We start from the raw sequence: 20,049 nt of genomic DNA on the forward strand, positions 1-20,049 counted from the left end.
CTAACACATAACATAACTGCCGATGTCATAGCTTATTGTTAATACATTTTATTAAGGTCTTTACACTTGCAGATTTATTGGTAAAGTTGGAAACCCATAATCTTTGACTGATTGTCATCATCTACTGCATAATTTTTCAATATGAAGGATTCTTCCATAAAGTATGCCTCATTAGAAAGTCAGTAGCAAATATATATTTCAGACAGCTGATGTGAAACTGAATTCCTTATATATATATATATATATATATATATATATATACCTTAAAATGCCTTTACTGTTCCCATTCATGATTATATTATTAAGGCATTTGTAATGGGGTTTTTTATAAATGAATGGCCTTACAGTGTTACAGTATTTTTGATGCATTATGTTATTGTGTTAATTAAGAGTGGGGAAATCTTTAATAAATTAAAAAATAAATTAAAAAAATATATAAAAATATATATAAATGAAAAACGAATTTTAATTAAGAGGAAAATTATGTTATGAGCTGGTCAGTTTTAATTTATTTTTTATCTGTAATAAAATTTTAAAAAGCTTTAAGTGTGCTACAGTCAGTTTAAGGTGCAGTATTTTAATGAGATAATTTTAAGGAAGTGACTAACCCATAATATCCACTGAAAAGAAAAACGAACTATGTAATAATATTCTCCCCTTGCAGAATTGTTGCCAGTTTTTAAATGAAATCTCAAAACTGGTCCTGTATTATCTTTTTTATTATGTATATTATTTTTTGTATTTTATAATAGTTCGGGATTTTATTTCTTTTTAATTTTGTATTATTTTATAGTGTCTGATTTTATTCCTGGAATGTTTTAATCCAGGTTGAACCATGTAAAGCTCTTTGTAACTTTGCCTTTAAACAGTGATGTATAAATAAATGTTATAATGAATAATTTAATAAATAAATTAAGCAGTAATTTGAACGCGTGGACGTTTTAATGTCAGATAATTGACTCTGATGTGAAAACAGCTGCTGGACTGAACAGCCGCTCTTTGACTTCTATTTCTAGAACTCTCCTGGCTGCGCTCTGATTGGCTGTCGCACCTGTCAGTCACGGTGTCCTTGCCGCCCACTTCCGCCCTGTTTGAGAGGCAGAACACTCTCCGCTTGTTTATGTCAGCTGAGCTTTAATTTGATTTTAACTCACAGGTATATGTAATTGTATTGTGTTTAAACCTTCGTGTCAGTGTCTGCGTGGTTATCGTTAGCTTCTCTCCGCTGCCCACCCTCCATCTAACGGTTTAACTTAGCAGCAGCGAGGCTAACGGCTAGCTAGCTAGTCAGATAGCTAACTCCTAGCTGAGGCTCTTTGGGGAGCAGAGCTACTGACAGCGAGCTAGCAAGCTGTTATTATTAGTCATAGCATGTATTAGATCATGTTTGGCTGCCGTGTGCTTTGTGTAACGCGTCCGTGCTGTTGCAGGTAGTGTGTGGCTGTCTGTGATGCTTGGAGCGAGGCTGGGCTGCAGGGACAGGCCGATGGTGGAAACATGACTTCTGAGTAACGCACAGTTACTTTCTCTGCTCAGTATGAACAGCGAGGAAGAGTTTTACGACGCTGAGACAGGTGAGACACGCTGACAGATGTCTCATATAGTTAAGTGTGCTTGCTTCCTGTGTCTAAATGAATCCTCTCCTCTTGCCTCCATCAGGGCTGGAGTCAGATGATTCCTGTGAGGTCAGTTTCAAAGATGCCCTGGTGTTTGACTGTAAGCAGGTGACTGACGGCAGCGCCACACAGGAGAATGGAGTGTGGGAGCGAAGGTGAGGGGTCATGTACAAGAAGTGTGTTTGCATGTTACCACATGACTACGTTTGTCTTTGGGTGAGGGGCTGGAGGGGCTCATTATGCATGCACACACACGTGGAAGCACACAAGGCCAGTGCGACCACATTTTTATGCTGTTAGCTAGTGAATACCTCCATTGCAGAGCATTTAGAGTAACTGCTGGTGAAGCTAGTCAAGTCTTATGTTTCAGCTTGAGAGACAGCTGGATTTTAAAGCAGTACATTGTGTTCTTGGATGATACACTGCCTGCAGTTAACAGATACACTGTGAAAAGTTTCATTGGATTTAACGTCATTTTAATCACATTCCGTCGTAATGTGTACCAGGAAAAGCCTGCCTGCTGAAATGATCTCCAGAAGCAACTTCAGTGTGTGGAGCATACTGAAGAAATGCATCGGCATGGTGAGTCCTACCTTCCTCCAATTGAATCTGAATTTCTGTCGTCAATTTTGTCACAAACAGGCTGTTGTCAGATTCAGGGCCTAGTGTGACATGTTTTTTTTAAATAATTAAATGCTTCCATGTTTCAGCTTTCATCACGCTGCTACAAGATTAGTCATGTCTGAACTCTTTTCTCTGCCCGACATTTTATGTAATCATCTGAAAGAACTAAAATAGCTCAAATGAACATCTGAATACAATGAACATGAAACACATGCCCTACTCTTAAAAGGCAGAATATATTTGTTGCATAAAAGTTAAATAATATGATGCATGAGTTGTTGTAAAGCTTATTTATCTGGTCTTATTTGATCTTTTCATGTGGTTCTTACAGGAGCTGTCTAAAATAGCGATGCCGGTCGTGTTTAACGAGCCGCTGAGCTTCCTCCAGAGAATGTCGGAGTACATGGAGCACACTCACCTCATCCACAAAGCCTGCAGTTTGTCTGACTCAATAGATCGTATGCAGGTACAGATAATGGATGACTCTGAGGTTATGTTGTTTTTATTTTTAGCTTAACTTTATTTCTATTTTAATTTTTTTTCTGTCTGCATTGTTCAAAACACACCTGAACAGATAAATGTAACAGATCTTACTCTGATTTAAAGCTGCAGCTAACAATTATTTTGTAATCGACTAATATGTCTTTTAAACTGTCAGATTAAATATCCTATTAACCATCTTCAAATAGTGTTTTTTGTCTGGCCAACAGTCCAAAACTCAAAGACATTCAGTTTTACTGGCTTGTTCGGTTCAATCGAACCCAAGTTAGTTTGCCCCCTAAGTGCAGTTCTTTTGGGCAGGTGTGAACACAGCAATCACACTCTGGTGCACACCAAAACAACCGGACCGAGACCTTCTTGAAGAGGTGGTCTCAGTCCGGTTAAAAATGAACTCTTACGCGGTTCGTTTGTGGTGAGAACGTGTTCCGACCTGGATCTGAACCAACTGCAGTCACATGACACATTGTTTGGGTTAAACATGAGCATGTTACAGTCCTGGAGGATTATTAATGTGCACCTCCTCCTGTACTGCCTTAATATGCACATTCAGCACATCCAATGCATCAAAACATTGTTTTCTAGTTGGAGCCGCGCCTCGTTTTCAAACTGTATGGTTTGACTAAAATGAACAATGACAGCAATATAGTCCACGATGAGCAGCGCTAAAATCAACCTGCGTAGTTGTCCCTCCATTGTGACATTAGAAAGTGTCACATTTATCTTGCAAGTGTACTCTTCTTCAACGTTTGCTTTACTTCCTGGATTTTTCCCACATGGAAATTCTGACCAATCAAGAGCAGCTTTCTCACACAAGACATTTGATCTGGTCCGCTTGTAAATGCTGCCGTGAGAACACGAACCAACTCTAGGCAATTATACAACTTTGTAACAAAATTAGACCCTGATTCAGACCAAAGCAAAACAACTCTAGGTCTGAAAGCACCCAAAGAAAATCTGATAATCATCACATTTGAGAAGCTCTGCTCTGATTCACTTCATGTCTCTGTGACAGGTTGTTGCTGCATTTGCTGTTTCGTCCGTAGCGTCTCAATGGGAACGGACTGGAAAGCCATTTAATCCTTTACTAGGAGAGACATATGAACTCATAAGGTACTGGAGAGTAGAACAGTTTTGTCTTGATGAGACAGACACAAATAAACCAAAATGTTTTTCGTTCATTAATGTGAGTTCTCAAATGTTTTTTCAAAGAGAGGACGAGGGATACAGATTGATCTCGGAGCAGGTGAGCCACCACCCTCCCGTCAGTGCCTTCCATGCCCAGTCTCTAAAGCAAGAGTTCGAGTTTCATGGCTCCATCTACCCAAAACTCAAGTTCTGGGGCAAAAGTGTGGAGGCTGAGCCGAAAGGCACCATGACACTTGAGTTACTGAAGTGAGTATTTTTCAGGTAATTTTTTGGTATTTAATTAGCTTTGTTGTGGTTGTGCTTCTTAGCTGGGTTTGATTGTTTTGATTATATGTTAGTGAGTGGCTTTTCTTAAAAGCTCTAAGTTTGTTGCTCACTCTGATGTTTACACTGTAGTTTGTCGATAAACTTTGTGAAAATATGAAATTTTATTGCACCTTTTACACTGGCTCTTCAAGGTGTGAATTTCACACCATTATGCCATCTGGCCGATCTGTATAAAAGGTGCAACTGCAGAACAGGACAGCTGGTCGGATTAACAGGACGTTTTGACGACATATTATGCATGTGACCCACCACGGGAAATTTAAAAAGTAGCTGTTAGCAGTTAGCGGCTAACTCGAAGAAGAACAGCAGTTGAAAATGTCCACAAATTGGGACAACAATGCGGTCTGCGAGCTCCTTACCCTTGCAGCAGATGACGAAATTGGCTACCATATAACAGAAACCACCAATTGTGTAATTTTTTTTACATTAAAGTTTTTGTATGGATTAAACAAATGAGTTATAATGTCTTAATACCTTTGGACAGAGTCACGCTAGCAGTTTCCCCGTTTCCTGTCTTCATGCTAAGCTAAGCTAAGCTAACCAGCTGCTATGTATGTACACTGGTGGCGCTGTATTGATAGTACTAGGGTACTAGGGTTTAAAAGTCGGAACAACATTTTTGCCGTCAGGTGTTTTACTCTGGAAGAGCAAAACGTTTTTGACCACTGTGGCACGGGACAGTGTGCAACATGCTGTGTGTTCGGTTTGAATGAAAGATAAATAAATGGACATTTGTTCAGCCTGTGTTTTGTGGTATAAATAAATATGATGATTATTCTGCAACTGGAACCTGCAGTTCATTGTCTGAACTCAACATAACCAAGGCAAAGCACGTCTGGCTGGGTGTAACATCCATGTAGCTGCAAGTAATAGGCTTAGCTCCTACAAGCGTCATATTTAACAGACCAACATCAGAGTGGCATCCGTCTTCTCTTCTAACTTTTGGCAAGAAAATAAAGCATATGTGTATCTCCCAAAATGTTGAACTGTTCCTTTAAGATTCTGTGAATTTCTTCCAGACATAAAGAAGCGTACACGTGGACAAACCCAATGTGTTGTGTGCACAACATCATCCTCGGAAAACTCTGGATTGAGCAATATGGAACCGTGGAGATAGTCAACCACAGGTAGGGTGTCAAATACTTCACTTCAAGACTTAAACTCGCTGGAACATTGATCATTGATTGACTTTTTTTGTTTCATTCATCAGCACGGGAGATAAGTGTGTGTTGAACTTTAGACCGTGCGGCATGTTTGGGAAAGAGCTGCACAAAGTCGAAGGTTATATCCAAGACAAAAGGTTAGAGCACAACAACACTGTTAACAGCCAGCGGTTGTGATTAATTGTCAGAGAACTGATTGGATTCTCTTTGTTGTTGAACCAGTAAGAAGAAGCGGCGAGTGATCTATGGGAAGTGGACGGAGTGCATGTACAGCGTGGACCCCAAGGTTTACGAAGCATACAAGAAGTCAGAGAAGAAGACGGGGGGAGAATCAAAAAAGCTGAAACAGGTAAGCGGCGCTCAGATTTACAGTCGACTCTGCTTCGACTGACATCTGAGATGAAATGCTGCTCAGAGTTTGATCACCGGTTTGTCTTTGACATGTTTTATCTGTCTTACAACGTGAAGTAATCTGTGACTCATCACTCTGAATTCTTTTCTCAAATGGTATCTTTTCCTTTCACAATAACATGCAGTGGCATTAGTAGAAGGTAAGGTAAAAGTGTATTTGATATCTGTAGTGTGCTACTGCTGTTGTCTAGTTCGAGTTATGTTCAAAGTGTATGATTAGATCATTGCCAGCACTAATCCATAATGTCTTGCAATGACATGCATTGTTGCTTGAGAGACGTGTTGAATCTGTGGCAACCGTAGTTCTGTGGATCACTTGTTTGCACATGAACTGTACGTACTGTGAGCTTCAGCTCGTTAGTCCAGGTATAAATTATGTTTTTTATCTGTGTGTGTGTGTGTGTGTGTGTGTGTGTGTGTGTGTAGGAACATGATTGTGAAGGCGAGGAAGCAGATGATATGCCAGAAGTTCAAGAGACTGTGACTGTGATACCAGGAAGTGCCTTACTGTGGAGGATAACGCCGCGGCCTGCTCACTCAGCACAGGTCAATATCTCTCTCACACACACACACACACACACACACACACACACACACACACACACTAGGTATGAAAGAAAAAACAGAGACTATATTCTAATTAAGTTTATTAATTAAGATAACGTTATTTCGGAGCCTTAGGCCCTGATCACACAGAAAGTGTTTTGCAGGTCGCAAAATGGCTTTTCTTTAAATTGAATGCAACTAGTGAAAAAAATGCTTGTTGCGCCTTTTTACTGTTGTCAGGCAACCACACACTCATCTCCTTATTCTAACCTTCCCGTGTAATCAATCTACCGTTCATTTATTTATTTTATTTTATTTATTGTCACAGTAATTAGTATCTAGTTCCTAAAATCCTCAGGCAGAGGGTACTTGCTGTAGCTCTGGTTGAGGGTGAGAGGCTGTCAGCAAATAGTTTGTTGGGCCCAGGGAAACGGAGATCTGTGTGGGTACATGAGACCCTAAAAAAGAGGGTGGATCATGGGAAGTACCACCAGTTGGTCCAGGAGCTTTGTCTCTTGATGGCTATTTCCAGGCATATTTTAGGATGACTCAGAGGCACTTTGACAACCAGCTGTCTATCGTCGGGTCGTGCAGCTCTGGGTATCCAGCAACCGCAACCACCAGTTTCTCCTCCATTGTTTACCAACTGTAAACTTGTTGTCCTGACCACCACAGAAGGCCCGATAACGGAAAAAAAGAGATGACGAAAAGAGATGATGTGGAGTGTTTTTCCACTCTTAGCTGAAGTTTTTTCAACTCAAGGAGTTCGGAGCGCTCTGGCAAAAACGCCAGGCTCCTAAAGTGCAGAAACACAAGGCGCAACTTAAAAACTGCGAGCCAAAAACTTCATTCTTATTAAAAATAATTACAAGAAGGCGCCTCCAGCTGCTAAAATGCTCTCTGTTTGATCAGGGCCTTACTGGGCAGAGCCTCTTTTCCTCCAGGCAGCTTCCAACGTGTACGCAGCTGTATGTACCAAAGAGCAGCGTGAAAGTGAGAAGCACTCACTCTGTAGCTAAATCTGGGGACCGCAATGTCCCTAGAAGTATACTGCACACTGACTCGACTTGAAGCAATCTCAATCTGATGATTCAAATCTCTGACTTTCAGCCGTTATGTTGAGTGCAGTTCCTTCCTCATGAAACACTTGTCAAGCTTAAGATTTATTACTTAATATTGTTAATTCCTGGATTGTTGATGTCAGTGTTTGTTAGCTTGCAGTCTACTTCTTCACTACCTTTGATTAGACATTAGGGCTGAGGCGATAACCGCAACATTGCATTACAGCACTATAGACAAGTCAACCACAGGGGACAGCAAGCCACCACTGTAACCGCTATGTTCATGTTTTTTTCTGTTTTTTGTGGGAGCACCATGTATTTAAAGCATGACAAGGCGTTGATCTTATATTCTGTGCTGAGCGCTGCATGTTTGAGGTGTTTTTTTCTGGTCACTGAGTTGAAAAATATTCAACTTTTGGATAAAATGCTGCAGCTACTCGTCACTGTCACTTTCTACCCTTTCAAAAGTAGCACAATACATTGAGATTTGTTGAATTAGCTGATTTATCTGCCTGCCAAATCACTTTATGAACACAGACTTTGATCCTTCTGTGTAGATGTATAACTTCACCAGCTTTGCCATGACACTAAACGAACTGGAGCCTGGCATGGAGAGACTACTGGCGCCAACAGACTGCCGGCTGAGGCCCGACATCAGAGCCATGGAGAATGGAGACATAGGTAACACCTACCTCACATTAACTGTTCCTTCCACACACACACAACCCTTGTATGGTTCTGTAAAGGCTTCTTCATTCATGTTTCTGTCTTTCTTACAGACTTATCGAGTTTGGAGAAAGAGCGGTTAGAGGAGAAACAAAGAGCTTCACGTAGGGAACGCTCCAAGGATGAGGAGGAGTGGGCAACCAGGTGTGTGTTTGACACAGAATTCAAAGTTCAAGTTCAAGGTCTTGTAGATAAAGCCCCCTCTCAGACATGCACCATGTTGCATAAATGTCATGACAGTTTAACATGACAGAAAAACACGGAGTCACTTTTACATAAAAGTCATGACGGTGATATTTCCATCACTAGTCTGGCTGGGATGTAGTCAGATTAGTTTGAAGGCCGCAGCATGACAACGTTAAATACACAGAGAAATGAAATACAATGAGTTTAGTAAATCACAAAATAATCTGTAAGTGAGCCAAATTTAAGTTGGTGAGGCGATTCTTCACGTCAGATCAGTGTATAATAAATATAAATATAATAAATAAAATCTCACTGTGAAGCCAAACACTGTTCATCTGCACACACTGATGACACACAGCTGTTTCCCAGCTGATTGCAGAAGAAGCTTTTCAGTTCAGAACTTAAACATGTTTAAAAACTGTCCATCTCTCACGTTATGTCATATTTCTTTTTACCGTGTCATTACAAACAAGTCCTGTGTGTTATTATGTCTCTCCAGGTGGTTTCAGCTGGGAACAAACCCTCATACAGGAGCCGAGGACTGGCTGTACACAGGTGGATACTTTGACAGGAATTACACTGACTGTCCCAACATTTATTGACACAGGAGGAGGTGCTCGGTGTGGAGATCTCCCTCCTCTCTGATAGGGTTCACTTTATTTCTCAGCATCTAAGATTTGTGTCTCTTGTGACGTCCAGACGCTCACTGGTACTGTGTGTCTGTTTGAATCCATGAAGAGCTGATATCTGAATGTTATCAGACAGTTTATCAGATTATTGCCGACTGTGAACTTTGTCCACAGGAGAAAATATTATAGAAAGGAGAATTTTAGAGTTTACTTAATGTAAATGTCAGACATCTTCATCTTTATAATATGCCCTAATCATGACAGTAATAGTCCACGTGTATGTTACTCACCTGTCGAGGGTTTTAAACAAGTCACCTGTGTGCATGAGTGCGTGAGTGTGTGTGTGTGTGTGTGTGTGTGTGTGTGTGTGTGTGTGTGTGTGTGTGTGTGTGTGTGTGTGTGTGTGTGTGTGTGTGTGTGTGTGTGGTGACCATGCTGCTGCTGCAGAACATAAAGCTCTGACTTCTAGAGACTATATTCTCAGTTTTAGTTCAGGTACTCAACCATAATCTCACCTGTAGTCGTCCCACACACTTCTTGTCCACTTGCATTCAAATATCAGGGGTTATTTAAACACATCTGCTACTTTTTATATGCATTTAAAACCTATCATTTGAATATTAGATGTGTATTTTAGTTAGTTGTAAACATCCCTAAAATGTCACATGTGTGTTACGTTTTCTGTGAATAGAGACTTACAGTAGAGATGAAAGCTGCTTCTAACCATGTTTACCGTCACAGTAAACATATTGTTGGTACATTATAATGTTGTCCGCTGTAACATAGATGATGTGTATAATAATTGGTGCATGCATGATCACCAAGGTGGATTATTTACACAAGTTAAAGCCATAAAAACCTTTTTCTGCACTAATTATAAAACTGTAAATGGATTCACATGAAACGTTGAAGCAGAAGGATACAGTGGTTCAAAGCAGGGGGTTTTCAGTCTGACATGTCCATGGTATATTCTGAGCCATAAAGTCACAACAACATAAATGAAAAGTTCATATTGACAGATTTTGTAACTCCTATTGTTATTGTTTATTGTACTAAAGACGAACTAACTTTGCAAATTGTCAACATTTAAATGTCCAGTGTGTAGGATTTAGTGGCATCTAGTGGTGAAGTTGCAGATTGCAACTGACTGAAACTTCCCGTTTGCGAAGTGTGAAGGTGATCTATGTTGGCCGACACAAATGGCTCGACAGTATCAAGAGCCATTATTTGGTTTGTTCTGGGCTACTGTAGAAACAACAATGCGGACTCCGTGGAAGACAGCCCGCTTTGTATATAGATACAAATGTGAGGGAACCAAAACAAGATTCCTAAGGGCTGTACACATGCCGCATTTTTTGTGCCCTCAAACTTAATGTTCTCAATGTAGACACACGGCAGGCACGCTCAAACGACAGAGTGACGCCATCGCAGCGTGCATTCATTCCCAGGAGCCTACTTTTCAGGGCTGCGCCCCAAGATAAACAGAGTTCAACTTTTGAAACACAGGAGCGCGCACCGCATGTCATGTGATGAGGAGCAACCAATCACAGCCAACAGATATCTTTCCCGTCTTCCATAAATATTCAATATCTGGTAAATGTGGAAAAGTTGATCATGTTAGTGCAGGGCTACCCACAGCTTTACATCTGTCCCACAGACAATAGGCCTACACACTTATAAACAGCGCCTGGAGGAAGATCATCCCTGCACTCAGGATTTTGGGTAAATAGGCTATGATACGGTGCTCCTTAAGGTTGCTTAGCAACCTCAGAGGCAAGCTGCCACCGCGCGCTTGACAACTGGCGGAAAAAAAACAAAAGTAGTGCCCAGTTCTTGACCATGCGTTTTCCAGGCAGTTAGAGGCGGCATGTGTACGGCCCCTTAGGCCGTGTCTCAATTCAGATACTTCTTGTAGTACACTTCCACGTAGTACACACTGTGTATACTCTGTACTTACTTGCGCAATACATGAATTTCGTGTCTCAAATCAAACACAGCTACTGTGCTCTTATCAGGAGTAACAGTTGATTAATGAATGATCTTCTTTTAAATGGCAAATTGCAACCAGATGGAGCATTACCGCCAATGTTTGACTGCAAATGTCGCCCGCCAAAATGTGTACTTGCTTGTTTGCTTGTTAACCGGAGCAACCACGACCGATGCAGCTTTTTCAGCCACCATTTTCACAAGTTTGGTGGTCCCTCCCTTTCAGCTACATGGCAAAAATGGCGATCATTAAGGGTAAGAAGTGTGCAGCGTTCCAAACTCAACATCTGACTGTTATGGGTACTCATAGTGTACTGCACTTTACCATACTTGTCAGTGTGAATGCACTTAAGCATTTAAAATAGCAAGTATAGGTATGGAAGAATGCAAGTCAAGACACAGCATCAGTTTCAGGTGATTATAGACTAATAAAAACGTAGGTATAAATATTTTATTCCAATATATCCCCCTAAATCCTTCACACTGGACCTTTAAAAGTTTGTTGAATTAGCTGTTAGCAGTTCTTGTTTGCAGTGCACCCATAAAATGTACAGACAACAAACACGGAATGACTTTGATAGTAAAGAAACTTTAAAAGCGAGATGATCCTCAGTCAAGTTCTGGATTTGCGAGATGTTGATTTAATGATATCCACAGGATGTATAAGTCAGACTCAATCTAAAAATATGTGTCATATATTTTTGACTGAGTTATGACTCCAAGAAGGAGTAGGAATTTTAAGGCTCTCCCTCCGTGGCCTCCTGCCAAGGTGCTGTGTCATACCGACTCCTGATTATAGCCGTCTTCACACATGGACACGTAACTCTGACTGTTTGCGGAGTTTCCAGTTCAATCCCCACAGACATTTCTCCATCAATGAAAGCTGTTTTCGGACGCAGCAGCAGCAGCAGAAATAGACAGGACTCTGTAGCCATCATGAACCTATGCAAACTGATCCCTCCAGTCTGCCCTCCTGAAATGTGAAGAATAGAAATAAAACATTTAACTCCTCTTCAGCTTGTAGCCGACGTGTGCTTCAGACACTACAGAGGCAGCAGATAATAAATGTTGTGTGCTGATGATATAAAGCTGACATACATTCAGCACATGTTAGAGACTGTGTGTAGATGTTTCTTTGTGTTTCTGAGCACTAACCTTGCATAAACTGCATATTTGATTGCTCACAGTCCAACGCACATATTGTACAGTGAGAGTATATCTTTGATCACGTCTCCCCTTGGCTGCCCTCAACTTCACTCTGAATTCAAAGCACTTTGTGACGCCTGCAGACTCTCAAAGCTGCAGGTTCGCTCTGATGGTCCCTCTGATCTCACACTCTTTACCCTCTTGTTTCGTCTAGCATCTATTTGAAAATGTTTACATTGTATGTTCATTAAGCTCTTGTTTTGTTTTCTCCTCATACTGTTATCCACATACAAATGTATGCTTACAAGGCATATTTGAGAAATAAATTATGGACTATTGAAATTACCAGCCCTGTCATCGTTTGAGCAATCACTTTAACACTGTGTGTGTGTGTGTGTGTGTGTGTGTGTACACCAGTGGTTCCCAGCTTTGAGGTTACAAGATGATTTATGGGATATAAAAAAAAAAGAAGACATTTTTCTGCTGCATATCTCGTATTTTTTTCTGCCTTTTTTCTAATCTTTGCTTTTTCTTTTGAAGAACTGAAATCCTTTCTCCTCATAGGTCCTCATAAAATATTCAAAAGAAACAATCTGAGAAGGGAAAACTACGTATTACTCATTGACACAATGCAAGGTGTGATAAGAGGTCACCAGTAAACAATGATTCATTACAGGGGGACCAAATCCTCATTTTAGGAGCTGTGTTTAATATATAACACGTGATCAAAATGATCTAAAACTCAATTTTGAGATGATTCTGTAAAAAGCTTCCTAATAAATAATAAATATAGCAACTTCTGATCAACCTATATCAATTTCAGGTTTTCAGAACAACTTCCAGTTAGGCCCCCCACACATTTTTGATACAAACTCCACCCACATCAGGTTTTAACCCTGCATATTCCGAGTACAGATACAGATAATTTAATAGGTTGAACAGATACAGAAACAAATAACGGTATAATTGCTCATCCCTAATGTTAGCATTGTCTTTTAGCATAGTATGCACACTTTAGTAGTTTAGTTTTGTCCCTTTCTTTTTTGTATTAATGCTAGTGTAAATGTTGGTAATCCTAAAAATGCTTCATGTTGTGAACAGTGAGAGAAGACAAACTCAGATCATGTACTTTAGTAGTTTAGAAGTGCCAAAGTATTAGCATCAAAATAAAATTAAATTACCAAAATTAAAAGTACTTATTATGCAGACTGGCATATTTCAGAATTAGACATATTGAGTCTATTAGCAAGTGTTACATATAAATTGTGGAGCTGAGCAAAAGCAGTGTGCAGAATTTTCTGTTCAAGGACTCTGCGTCTGAGAAATAATAATAAAACCTCTCTGAGACAGTTGGATGTGCAAATATCTCTCTTCAAAAGAATTAGACATATTACATATTTGGATTATAATTATTGGTAGATTAATGTGTCCAACACTTAAACGTTGCATCTTGTGAAGTTGGTGCTAATTTTAATTACTGTATATATACTGCTGGGTAGCTGAAACTATAGTAACACATATTTTATTTGTAATTTTTATTTTCTATTTAAACTAAATTTAGCATAAATGTAATGGAGTAAAAAAAATGCCGTATTTCCATCTGAACTGTCATGGAGTAGAACTTTAAAGTAACATAAAATGGAAATACTCAAGTACAAGTACCTGAAAATGATAGCTAAGTGCAGTATTTGAGTAAAATACTCAGTTACTTTCCACCACTGGGCGTTAGTAACATCTGCAGCCCATCAAACCCAGTCAAATGGATTTATCACAATCTAGTCAAAGCTCAGAGGTTAATCTCATTAATGATTTATAAGACTTGATTTATAAATGATTAATAAAGCCATCGGTAACAACATGTAAATACTTTATGACGGATGTCTTGTTAGAAAGTTGATCCAAACAATCTCAGTTTGATTTATTTCTGTATAAAAAGCTTCAGCACGGTAAACAGGCTGTGCTGTGTCATCTCTACCGAACATGCGCATGGACATTTAAAGTCCTCCTTACTGACACACGGTTCAACCAATCACAACGACGCACCGGCACCAGCCAGCCAATCAGAATCCCCCTCAGTGTTTTTGCCTGCTCTCCGGCTGAACGGTATTTCAGTGAGAACATGTAAGTATAAACATCTTTTATTACGTATATTTGTGACTCAGTAACACAGTAAACAGACGTGTGTTTAATTTATGTGTGTGAAATGTGAAAGTGCAGCTCAGTCGTGAAGACGTCGAGCCGACAACAGGCGGCGTGCTACAGGATGCAGAGTCATCTGTGGCTACTCCAGTAGCTGGGTTATTATGGGAGCACTGGGATGAGCTTTGTTCCAGTATTATGTTCTGGTTCAGATCTGCTTCTTTATCATGTTGTCTGCTTAATGTGTTATTTTAGTGTCAGTCTATGAGAGTGTTATTATCTGCTGAAAGGAAATAATTAATTAGCTTCACAGTAAATGGGCTAGTAGGTTAGAGACACGTCCAGAATGGATGTGGAAGCAAGAATTACCATTTAATCTACATTTATATTAATCTACAACTTAATTACATGTTCATTAGCAGAGTGGAGTGACACAGCAGGAAAAAGATGACCTCTTAGTCATTTTTCAAATTTTATTGTACAGTTTTTTTATTCTTCTATTTGTTTATGTTTCTTGATTTTACAGTATCTGATTTTTATTTTCTCTTGCACCAAAACACCAAGTCAAATTACTCATGGCAATAAACCTGATTCAGACTTCACCCTGATGATGTCTCTCCCTCCTCTGTGTCCTCCCTGCAGCACAACTTGTCTTCCTCATCATGGCCTCTGGAGCTTTGTTCCCCAGCATGGTGTCTGGGTCCCGCGGCTCCTCCAGCAAGTACCTGGTGGAGTTCCGGGCCGGTAAGATGACCATGAAAGGCAGCACGGTGACCCCTGACAAGCGCAAAGGTCAGGTCTACATCCAGCAGACTGACGACTCCCTCATCCACTTCTGCTGGAAGGATCGGACGACCGGGAACGTGGATGATGTAGGAGACATCGTCTTTGTGTAATAAAAGCTTCCTCTGTGTACAACCCTATTATTAACCTGTTTCCTGTCCTGATTTAGGACCTGATCATCTTTCCTGATGACTGTGAGTTCAAACGGGTGAACCAGTGCACCACCGGACGAGTCTATGTGCTGAAGTTCAAAGCTGGCTCCAAAAGACTCTTCTTCTGGATGCAGGTATGCAGCACGATCGTCTGCTCCCCACACTTTGATTTACACTTGATAAAAACACACAATGATAAAGGTAAATGTGGAGGAAATTAACATTTATTACGAAGGTAATAACACTAGTAAATATACTGCTATTTCATATATTCTTTCCCAGCAGAGGGTTAGGGAGGGCTAAAGCTTCATTAGGGTCATCGGTTTTGATGATAGGCCCACAACACCTCTAGAGGGCTCATCGGCAACACCTGACATCCCAGGTCCACCCCCCTCTGCTCTTACTCCCTCGAACCCTGCTGTTGTTAGTGATATTTCAGGGCCCCTGCGTTGTCTCTCCTCTTAATCTATAGCCACCAGCTTGCCTTTTTGGCTGCGCCTGAGAGGGCTTTGATGGCCTGACAATGGGCTTGGCCTTGAATTCCCACTTCTTTAAGCAGCCTGGTAGTTGATTGCCTATGAAGCCTCTGCAGTCATCTTCAACTGGGCAAACCTTCACTTTTAAGCCGTGTTGTTTGGCGTCAGCTGCCAGCTCAGCGTACTTACGTCTCTTGCATTCGTAGGCCTCCGCCACCGCATCCTCCCAGGGCACAGTGAGCTCACTGATGTAGACGAGGCGCAGTGAAAATATATGTTCAAGTCGCTGGGAGGAAGACATGTTGACCAAAAAAATACAGAATAACGCCAGCCCTATCCTTTTAACAGATGATAGTCAAACCTACTCTTACTGCGTCTTTCCAATTCATTTTAAATTCATCTTATTGTATTTTTACCACAAAATTATATCAGTACTCAATGTAGTGAAACTACTGAATAAACACTTTGTTTATTCAGAAATTCATCACCAGTGAGCCAGATTAAACATTTTGGTTTTGTTTGTCTGATCTCAGGAGCCAAAGACAGACAAAGACGAGGAGCACTGCCGTAAAGTGAACGAGTATCTCAACAACCCGCCCATGCCCGGTGCCCTTGGTAGCGGTGGCAGCGGAGGACATGATCTGTCCGCCCTGGGAGGTAACAAGTATTTTCCTGTAATGTTCAAGAGCTTCAGACATGCTGTTAGGACACATCTGAAAACAGAATTTTGTTCTGATGCTTTATGTCACCTGTTATTTTTCTCCTGTAAAGGCGAGGGCGGTCTGCAGAGCCTTCTGGGTAACATGAGCCACAACCAGCTCATGCAGCTCATTGGACCAACTGGACTCGGGGGAATCGGTTCGTGCCTGCATGCTAATCAGACAACGGAGGAGAATATCTTGGTAAATGTAGTTTCATGCTCCCAGGAGAATCATGTGGCTGTTTTTCTTTCTTCTGAACGACAGGTGGTCTCGGGGCTCTGGCAGGTCCAGGATTGGCTAACCTCCTGGGCAGCAGCAGCAGCAACGTTCCTGCAGCCAGTAACTCCTCCACAAGGTACCTGAGTCCTGAATATCCAAGAAAAATCCATCTTTTCAAGTCTTTGTCAGACACAGATACTGGCTGTGTATTGTTTGGCCTAGTTGGTTCTAGTTCTATCCTAGTTGGTTTTGTTCTGCTTTTAAATTGACAAACAAAGCAGACATAAGAAGAAATATGAGGGGAAGTTATAACAGAGAGGAAGTAGAAGAGTTACAGAATCACCTGTGCAAAACACGAACGTTACACTTCAGGTTTTAGTGTCAGTACATCATAATCAAAGATCAGGTGCATCTGTGTTGACTTAATATTTGATACCAATGTCCGATAATTGCACTGAGAAAAATCTTGATCTTGAAAGTTCATTTCATTACGCACACTGCCCGATGAAGGTCAAGTTACAGAAACGTTGCAGCATTAGAATAACTATTTTTGCAAGTAAGACAGTGTGCAGGAGTTTTTCTACAAGATGTGTTCTGCTTGTCCCTCCCCCACACACCTGTTTGAAAATAGATGTGCAACATATTCCTTTGCTACAAGAAGGGAAAATCATCTCAAAGTAACATCAGATATCACAAGTTGATGTGTGTTGGTGCTTCGTGTTGGAGGTTGTAATAATGGTGAGCTGATCCTGGATTGACACTTTTTGTCCCCTCTCAGTCCGTCCACAGCCGTCACCCCTACCTCCACCTCTACTGCCAGTCGCCTTGGCTCCACCCAGGTGCCTACCACTCCCATCACTCCCTCCGCCACCTCGGCAGCCTCCCCGACAGCCACCACCCCCTCCACCCCTGCTGTGACCACTGCAGCGGCGGCGGGGGCAGCCAACCCCACGCAGCCCATCCAGCTGAGAGACCTGCAGAGCATCCTGGCCACCATGAACGTGCCCGCCAGCGGTCAGGGAGGTGAGCAACCCGACGCTCCGCAGAGCTGAGATCAGACAAAAACTTAAATAACCACCAGAGGGAAAAATACATAATTAAGCCTAATGAGTGTAATTTCACAAGTAATTATGCAGCAAATAATTAGCATTGTGAACAGTCTCTGTGTAATTTAACATGTTAGACTTAATTTGTTGCAGAAGCAGGAACCCCCTGCAAACACTGCAGTCTGTCACTGCTTTGGTTTAATTTTACTGTGCTACGCTACGTTAGGCACAAACTCTGCATCCTGCTTTATGAGTAAAATTAATCACTCTCACCTCGTCTACAGATCCAGGTTTAAAACTAGAGAATAGTGAAGGATTAAGAAGTAAAGATATGCACTAAAAGATTAAAGAAGAGTGTGCGAATGAAACTGAGGGTCTGTGGGGCCTTAAAAAGTCTTAAATATCTTAAATTCAGTGTTCACAACAATAAGGCCTTAACTGTAATTACATAGTCTGAAATTTGAATTTGAAGCCTTTCTATGTAAACATGCACATTTCTAATGTAACAAAACTTTAAAAGATTAAAACACTGTGATTTTACTTCATATTTAAACCCTTTTGGCAAAATGTAGATTGACTTAACTCACTCTAATAACCATATTCCTACATAACACTTACCTCTGCACAAGACAACATATACACTACTTGCCAGCAACACTTACCTGTGATCCTTAAATAAGTAAAACATGATTTGTCCAAAAATCTGTCCCTAAATTTGGTTAAAAGTGTCTTGAACACGTCTTAAAAAGCATTAAATTTAACTGTGTGATACCTGTAGACACCCTGATAATACATCGTTTTCATCAGCAGCTGATCACATGACGACTTATATGTGAAAGGGGTCACTCATAGTGATGAACCTACAGAGACTTAAATCACCTGACTGTAGTTCTGTAGCTTTATTGTAATTTTGAGCTCTTTTTTTTTTGTTTTATTCACTCTCACTGCTCTCATCAGTGTAATTTTCAGCAGCAGCAGTTTTCAGCAAAAAAGCTCTTAAAACCAACTGTACTCTACCTGCTCAGCACCAAACAGCAGACAGACACAGCTAGAGACTAAATGGTGAACATAGTGGAGCAATTAGGAGCTGAATACAAAGATATTTACCTCAGGGGTTGGTAGAAACCAAAACAGAACTTTTAAGTATAATTTTGCTCCTCTAACTGTTGGATGTGTGAATAATAGGGCTGCCCCCAGCTAAGAATTTTCCTAGTCGACCAACAGTCGTCATTTAGGTCCATTAGTCGACTAGTCGCCTGCATGTTTAAGATATTAATGTGATTATTAAATGATATATTTTGGGCGGGGCAACACAATGGTTNCTAGCCTGTGGAATAACTGCAGGTACCAGCCCTGGAAATTAACCTGACTCCTGTCTGACTGCTGAGCGTGGACACTTCCTGCGTCTGTCCTTTCAAATTAAATTCCCACATGGTCCAATCATATAGGTTTTGATTTATTTTGACATGGTGCAGCTCCTAACAGAGTTTCACTTTGTTTACTTGGGTTTTTTTGTGCGACTAAGCGACCAATTAAATCTTGCCGACTAATGACCTTTCTGCTCGGCTAACGTTTGGTCAACTATTAGGGAGAAACCCTATTAAATAAGCAGCTGTTTGCTAACCAATTCATGAAATGAACCTAAATGTTTAATAATACATATGCATCTACTCATGGACGAGATTTCCTACTGCAATTAAATGCACCAGGAGCAGTCACTGAGGTCAGACAGGTCTGTTAATAGAGAAAAACATCAAAGACAACATTCAAACTCCTGCTCATCATCCAAAGTGTATAATCCCTCTCAGATTAAGATTAGCTACAGATTCACACACAGATATATGCAATCTAATTACACTGAAAAACTGATTTTAAAACTGTAGGTAAGAAAATGTTGAGGATATGTTTTAATACTAACCAGTCAGAGGTGGTGTTTGTTACCTGCAGTGGACCTTGCCAGCGTCCTGACACCTGAGATCATGGCTCCCATCCTTGTCAACCCTGAGGTGCAGCAGAGGTTGATGCCTTATCTGCCCTCTGGAGAGTCCCTGCCGCAGAGCACAGAGGAGCTGCACAACACGCTCAGCTCGCCTCAGTTTCAGCAGGTAACGTGTTCACTGCTGGATGTCCGCTGTTATCTTCCTTAAATCTGTGAACTATTATATTTAAATTCAATCTGGAAATGTTGTTTTTTTTTCCTCAAATGTTATTCATCACCAGCCTGGTATTTTAATTGTTTTTTTAGAGATATGTTTATACACTCACCAGCCACTTTGTTAGGTACACCTGTTCAACTGACAGGTTGAGACTGGTGTTAGCAGACTGGTTCAAGATGATAGAAAGGCAACAGTAACTCAAATAACCACTAGTTCCAACCAAGGTCTGCAGAAAACCATCTCTGAACCAACAACACGTCCAACCTTGAAGCAGATGGGCTACAGCAGCAGAAGACCACACCAGGTGCC

At 40.8% G+C, this 20,049-nt stretch overlaps 2 protein-coding genes across 2 annotated transcripts in view; both read left to right on the forward strand.

Moving 5' to 3' along the window:
* The first annotated feature begins 1,047 nt into the window (after window positions 1-1,047).
* On the forward strand, window positions 1,048-12,416 carry LOC126402792 (oxysterol-binding protein-related protein 2-like). Its single transcript, XM_050065046.1, has 14 exons — window positions 1,048-1,156; window positions 1,431-1,574; window positions 1,660-1,771; window positions 2,123-2,198; window positions 2,572-2,706; window positions 3,754-3,851; window positions 3,951-4,133; window positions 5,234-5,341; window positions 5,425-5,514; window positions 5,600-5,726; window positions 6,215-6,334; window positions 7,953-8,076; window positions 8,175-8,265; window positions 8,807-12,416. The coding sequence occupies exons 2-14, from the start codon at window positions 1,538-1,540 to the stop codon at window positions 8,907-8,909; spliced, it is 1,404 nt and encodes a 467-aa protein (XP_049921003.1). The 5' UTR covers window positions 1,048-1,156; window positions 1,431-1,537; the 3' UTR covers window positions 8,910-12,416.
* Window positions 12,417-14,112: 1,696 nt separating this feature from the next.
* LOC126402800 (proteasomal ubiquitin receptor ADRM1-like) overlaps window positions 14,113-20,049 on the forward strand; it is a 14,453-nt gene continuing 8,516 nt past the window's right edge. Inside the window, exons 1-8 of the mRNA XM_050065058.1 lie at window positions 14,113-14,189; window positions 14,850-15,079; window positions 15,160-15,276; window positions 16,152-16,275; window positions 16,390-16,476; window positions 16,584-16,674; window positions 17,317-17,561; window positions 19,532-19,689. Of these exons, the coding sequence (XP_049921015.1) occupies window positions 14,870-15,079; window positions 15,160-15,276; window positions 16,152-16,275; window positions 16,390-16,476; window positions 16,584-16,674; window positions 17,317-17,561; window positions 19,532-19,689 (1,032 nt within the window). The 5' untranslated portion in view covers window positions 14,113-14,189; window positions 14,850-14,869. The remainder of the gene's footprint in view (window positions 14,190-14,849; window positions 15,080-15,159; window positions 15,277-16,151; window positions 16,276-16,389; window positions 16,477-16,583; window positions 16,675-17,316; window positions 17,562-19,531; window positions 19,690-20,049) is intronic.

This window comes from Epinephelus moara, chromosome 16 (genome assembly GCF_006386435.1).
Source record: "Epinephelus moara isolate mb chromosome 16, YSFRI_EMoa_1.0, whole genome shotgun sequence".
In the NCBI taxonomy this organism is placed as follows: domain Eukaryota; kingdom Metazoa; phylum Chordata; class Actinopteri; order Perciformes; family Serranidae; genus Epinephelus; species Epinephelus moara.

Excerpts from the sequence above, each read along its gene's own strand:
- LOC126402792 (XM_050065046.1), top strand. The coding sequence starts at position 1,538 with ATGAACAGCGAGGAAGAGTTTTACGACGCTGAGACAG. Across the intron at positions 2,707-3,753 it reads ACTCAATAGATCGTATGCAG|GTTGTTGCTGCATTTGCTGT; the intron begins GTACAGATAATG and ends TCTCTGTGACAG. Across the intron at positions 8,266-8,806 it reads GAGGAGGAGTGGGCAACCAG|GTGGTTTCAGCTGGGAACAA; the intron begins GTGTGTGTTTGA and ends ATGTCTCTCCAG.